General features: G+C 41.4%; 1 protein-coding gene across 4 annotated transcripts in view; it reads right to left on the bottom strand.

The window, feature by feature from the left end:
* The window catches only part of ano10a (anoctamin 10a), a 35,946-nt gene that overhangs the window by 21,889 nt on the left and 8,057 nt on the right, over positions 1-6,000 (bottom strand). For all 4 annotated transcript variants that reach the window (XM_042213107.1, XM_014340999.2, XM_042213108.1 and 1 more), the window contains 9 exons: positions 5,719-5,853; positions 4,161-4,280; positions 3,772-3,956; positions 2,920-3,304; positions 1,290-1,345; positions 1,098-1,172; positions 765-953; positions 485-676; positions 4-130 (listed from right to left, as the gene is read on the bottom strand). In XM_042213107.1, coding sequence (XP_042069041.1) covers positions 4-130; positions 485-676; positions 765-953; positions 1,098-1,172; positions 1,290-1,345; positions 2,920-3,304; positions 3,772-3,956; positions 4,161-4,280; positions 5,719-5,853 — 1,464 coding nt within the window. The remainder of the gene's footprint in view (positions 1-3; positions 131-484; positions 677-764; positions 954-1,097; positions 1,173-1,289; positions 1,346-2,919; positions 3,305-3,771; positions 3,957-4,160; positions 4,281-5,718; positions 5,854-6,000) is intronic.

The raw sequence follows: 6,000 nt of genomic DNA, 5'->3' as shown, positions 1-6,000 counted from the left end.
CCTCAGCAGCCACTGTACACAGTATGAGCTGTGTCTCTGACTCGGGGAAGTAGGATCTGACTTGTGGAGACATGCCAATCAGTGCACAGTTGGTCACAACAGCTATCACACTCATGGCTTCAAAGGCGAGCTGCACACAGAGGTAGAAAGACAGCAACAGTTATTCGTTTCCACGAAGGGAAACCATACCTGGATGCTGGGCACTGCACAGAGTCAGCGATATGTCATTTTTAATGGAGGAGCTGTGTTTAGATTAGGACAGCATGTTAAAAAATACAATGACCTGTCCACAGAAAGCTTTAATGTTCAGAGTACCCCAATATCATTTCTGAAGGACGTCCAATATAGCAGTAAGGATGTGGAGGATATCTGTGTCCTTTAGTAGTTTATGGTTGTACAGCAATATTTGTTAAATAAAAAACTACCAAAAATCATTCTTTTCTCATAAACATCAGCAACTGCATTCAAAACTAAATGAAAATACCTGCCAGACTCCAATGTTTGCAGCTGGGTCGGCAAAGGGTCGTTTGAACACTCGGCACATCTTGAAGGCGTCAGAGTAAACCTCGGTGATGTTGTTTAACACCACAAGGACAGCAGCCAGAGGAAAGACACAGGAGAACAGACTGACATAACCAAACAGCAGGAAGAGCTCCAGGTAGTCATCAAATGTTCCCTGAGCAGGAATGAGACAGACAGACACAAATTAAAGAACGTCGCAGAAGACGTCATTTGATTTCTGATTAAAGATCACATGTACTGACCAAGTATGTGCTCATGTCGGCCTCGAGCCGGACCTGCTCTACCAGCGGAAGCTCTTTCTCCTCGTACAGTCTTCTCTTCTGGATTTTGCGAATCATCTTTTTGTTGCGTCTCCTCTGCAGCCAGTAGGGCAGGAAGGCCTCCATGAACTGATTCAAGATCTGACTGGTGATCAACAAGGTTGCCAAACTCTGGAAAGAGCGCAGACACAAAGAAATATCAACAGAAACCAGGGTAGAGGGAGGTGAGAGAAACAAAAGAAAGGAACTGTAAAAACTAGAGGAGCAGAACGATGGGAAGTAGAATCAAAGAAGGAACGAAGGAGGCAGACCTACCTGTCTGAGAAGCTCCATGTCCTGCATGACAAAGGCAATGTAGAAGAGCGACGCGAAACAGTTGAAGAAGTTGAACTAAAGAAAAAAAGAGTTAGGGCAGTTATGAGAAGTGAGGTGGTGATAAGAAAGGCTGCACTCTCATCAATAAAGGGTACAGTTGGCAGAAAACTGTGGATAACTCATTTCACTCACCACCAAGACTTTGAGCACCAGGTGATTTTGATATGAAGACTCTAGCCTGTGATTTTCTAAACACACGGAAAACATGTCAGTAATAACTCATCGCAATGTTCACAGCAGAAGCTCACTGGATGAAAACCAGTCAATGACTGCCAAAAATCTGGAACTCCAGGACAAAGCCTGACTTTTCCTGGGGTCAGCCCTTTAAAAACATTCCTTTTATTTGCCTTAAGAAGCATCTAAGTTACTTTTATGGTGTGTTTGTGTTATTATTTATCTCCAAATCTGTGAGAATGTTGAATTGAATCAGGGCCCATCAGACCTCATACTACAACATTATCCCAACGATCTAAGTTTGTGCTCACAGGGGATCACATGATTGCTGAGGTTCTCTCTAACAGTGTAGGGTTTTATCTTACAATATGTGTTTGGTTGGTTTATCCTATTGATGGCTTCACTTCCATTTACTGAGAGCTGTACTGTATTGTGTTGCTGTCACAAATAAAAAGTTTGTGATTGAATGATACAATGGATAAAACTCTAAACCTTTTGATCTCCCTTACTTGTCATAACTACATATAAAATAGTTATCATTCCAAAAGATTTAATGCAGTTTCTTCGCTAAACCATTTGAAATACACAATTAAAGTCTGTACTTTTATTGATCATCCATCATTAGCTTTTCATTTATTTAATTAAATCAGGTACACAAACTGATTTACTAATGCAACATGCATTTTACTGCCAATTGCGCTGAGGTTGAACGCTGGGGGGGGGGGAGCACATCTTACTTTTGTGCTCAATATGGTGACAGTTGCTGCGCGGAGGAGGAACAAAAGTGTCGGTTACCAAGCTATCTAATTCTAAATTGGCTCAGTGACCTCAGAGATGACCTGGACCTGGATGACCGGCAACAAAACGTCTTACAACACTTTAGCTTTTGGTGTCTTGAACATGCTGTGGCTTCTGTGTCAAGAATTTCACAGCCTGCACTGTGGGGTTCAAAGTGAAATGGCTGAAGAACAAAGAGAACAGATGGATAATGATGTTAACTTTGGACCCCGTCCTGAAAGTAATCAGACCTCGGAACAGCAGTCCATTTTTAATTTTGATGTTTTGAATTGGTTTCATAGTTTGAAGGTGCTGTTTGCTTTTGTTCTGGTCAATTCATTTACATTCATCAACTTTAAAAACATATATTTCCTTAATAAAGTTTTTATTACACTCAAATGAAATCGTTCTAATTTCAGCAATATAAACGGTGCGGATAGTTTTCACCGTTATCTCATGAGCTGTGCTCTTAAACACATAACTGTTTTTTCATTCATCTGCATGATAATACCTAAGATGGAGATCACACACACACACACACACACACACACACACACACGATTATTGTAGGGTCTTGAGCGTATAATAAAAAATGAGACAAAATGGTGCACACTTAAAGGCAAATCAAGAGACTGTTGAATTAAAACATTTGAATTACAGGAAAACCCTAGCTTCACGCTGCATTGTGAAAACTCATCAGCTCTGGATTCTCTTGTAATATCATCAGCAATCAAGCCCTCTAGCCAGAGCTTGTATTAATGCAAGAAACATGGTTTGGTGTGAATGCACAATAATGAAAAAGTGGACTTACCCCATTCAGTGAGGAACTCGGCAGCATATCTGTAGATAAGGTTCATCGCCTCTATGACCACAGCATAGATGATACTAGGGATGAATAGCAGAATGTGTGTCCAGAATGTGGGGTTCTCATCATAGATGGACAGAGCCCACCCCTCCATCTGGAAGTAGATCATCATGATGTAGAGGGACAGGTAGAGGCAAAGCAGGACGAAGGGCAGAGACACAAGGTAGACACGCAGGTGCCTCTTGGAGGTGGGGTAGATAGGCTCTGCACGTCCCGTCACAGGGTTGTGACCAAGCACGCCGTGAAATCCAGGCCGAGGTTCTTCAAAGGCCTTTTTTCTGCACAGTGTGCCCCAGTAGTAGGCTAGTGAGGCACTGCGTCGCTTCCATAACTAGTGGGCACAAAGGTTCAGCAAGTCAGCTGAAGCATTTTAAAATTCTGTTACGATTTTAATAAACACTTTTGGAGTTAAGACCACATTGCAAGCAGCAGATGGTAATATTTTCCTTTACAATTAAAGGGTGAATTTTCTCTCTTGTTTAGTGTATAAAAGAATGAAAAGTTAAACCACACATCACAGTTAAACTTCTGAAGTGCTTGAAAAGATTCAATCCCTTTACATCAAAGAGCTGAAGATTCACTTCTACCGCTCCCGTTTTAACCCCTCCACCACCCCAGCATCCACCTGCAGGCTTTGGAGCATATTTACACATCACTGCCCAATTTCTATGTGTATCATATTTTTAGGATGGTGAGCATTGTGCCTCCACACACCAAACTATATTCTGCAGCCATCACAGATTAATAGATCAATAGGTAGAACGATATCATACTGCATACTGTTTCATGTCTTCTTACCTCCAAGATAACAGTGCACCAGATCAAGTTGAAGACAGCAAAGACTACATATTTGTCATAGTCCTCCCAGTCAAACAGATAGTAAGGCACCCCAATGAGGGCCATAGGCATCAGCGCAAAGGTGAAGTACTCCAGGAAGCCAAAGTAGAGAGCCTGGCCCTCACCATAGTAGTGTCTGATGTCGTCTGGGGATAGAGATGAAAGAGTCAGTAGTGATCAGGAGCACTGACAGTGCATCGCTCCAATTACAGTCTGGGGACATATTAGAAATGCAGATGTACAGAGACCTCTTTTGCAAGTGTGCATACTCCATAACGTGGACTGTTCGTTTTAATCACACAATGTATTCAAGAGTGACCATGAAAAATAATGGCACAAGATGCACTTACCCAGAGGCTGAAGCGACACCTTCACTTTTTTATACCAGGAAAAAGAAAGCCTCTTGAGTTCTTCGTTTTCATGCAGAGGAAACATCTGGATTAAGATCCCTTTGGAGAGCAGTCTGCGAACTAAGATGCAAGTAAAGAAAACAACAAAAAAGAGCATGTTACTTTCTGTCTCACCCCCCACTCTAGTCATGTACAGTGATAATAAAACAGGAAGTTTTTACTCAAACTTGTGAATTATTTGGAAGATATTCCACATGAAAACCTTCTGGCTGCATTTCCATCCTTCTCTTGAGTTTTTCTGAACTCACTTTCCCAACTAAATAAACATGCATTTCATTTTGTAAAACAAGGGCAGGCTAACAATAGCTGGGAGCCGGCCCATTCCACACAATACAATAATGACTATAGCAATAATTACTATTGTCCAATATGCAGCAGCTAAATACGAGCACATGAAAGCGCTATCATTTCATCTGCCATTTTTTGAGTGCATCATTTGTCAAAAAATAATTACATTCTATTTTAACACGATTTGTCAAACACAGGCGTTGAATAGAGGCACCCTATCTTCACTGCAAGTTCATTGGTTCCTTATCTCACTTTGGGACTATTTCACTGCATTTGCATATTTATTGTTTCCATACTGAAGACAGACGAAGGGAGGGGGTTGCAGAGATAGCGGGGTGGACGGAGGACAGAGTCTGTGTTCAGTCTACAATCTACTACCATTACTACTACAGGAATCTCTAAATCAAACCGCAAGCAAGTGTGGATGAACCGCAGGAGAGGCTCAAACAGTCAAATCTTGTCACAAGCTGAAACTGAGAAAAAAAATAGGAGTGAAATTATCTAATCTGTGTATCAGCTAATAAAAACATACTCTGCTGTGGCTAATGTTGTTATAAACAGGTTCTAACAAATGTCTTTCTGATAGTTTTATGATTAAATGCCGAGTGTATACTTAACTATGGTTGAGGAGTGATAAATCATTTAGCCCCGACTAAACCACGATTTACACAATGTGTTCTCTTTGTGCATCAAACAGACCAAAATGAAAACAGTCAAGTCTCTAAGATGAGAAGCTGGACCTGTATTCCTATACAAATGAAATGACTGATCAATTATCAAAATGTTTATCTGTAAGCGACAGAATGAAAAACAGTTTAGGGGAAGAGGACAAGCATAAAATTGGCCACAGCATCAAAACCCTGTATGATAATACTCTGCCATGTTTTACTCACATCACCTGTGTGTGGTTTTACTTCTGAGGTTGATCAGTTTCCCAGTTTTATTCTGGGATGTCTGCACATCCTAATTTAGTACAGTTTCCTGGAATTTCAGCTGTTAAATTCAGCAGTGCTATGAAGTACCGGCAATCTGTCCAGCATGCACCCTGCCCACCTTCAGCTGGATAAGCAACAAAGAATATGTATGCATGCAAGAAGGAACTAGATGAGACCATTTTCTTTTGTCTTCCTGTGAGTGAAATACACAACATCAGCAAACTGATCACTGCAAAGCTCATTTGCAACAGATTGAGACATGAACACAGACTCACTGATAGATTTCCCAGGGTAGAGCTTGGCATGACTGTATCCTGGAACATTAGTCTCCTCTTTGGCTCGCAGCGTGTCCAGCTCATGCTTGATAACATACTGACACTCAGCCATACTGAGGAAGCCGTCTCCATCCCCTGAAGAGATGGAACAGAAACACAGTGCCATTCACCACAAAGGCATGTTTTCACAGGCTGTTACAGTGACGCCACTTATTTCAGACAGAGTATGTGAGCGGTGATGAGACTCAGGGGCAGTGATCAGATTGATTTGTGTTGAAGAAG

This window comes from Haplochromis burtoni, unplaced genomic scaffold, assembly GCF_018398535.1.
Source record: "Haplochromis burtoni strain Fernald_Lab_line unplaced genomic scaffold, NCSU_Asbu1 Contig_418, whole genome shotgun sequence".
In the NCBI taxonomy this organism is placed as follows: domain Eukaryota; kingdom Metazoa; phylum Chordata; class Actinopteri; order Cichliformes; family Cichlidae; genus Haplochromis; species Haplochromis burtoni.
Note: the sequence above shows the minus strand (reverse complement) of the source record. Positions and strands in the feature narration are given on the sequence as shown.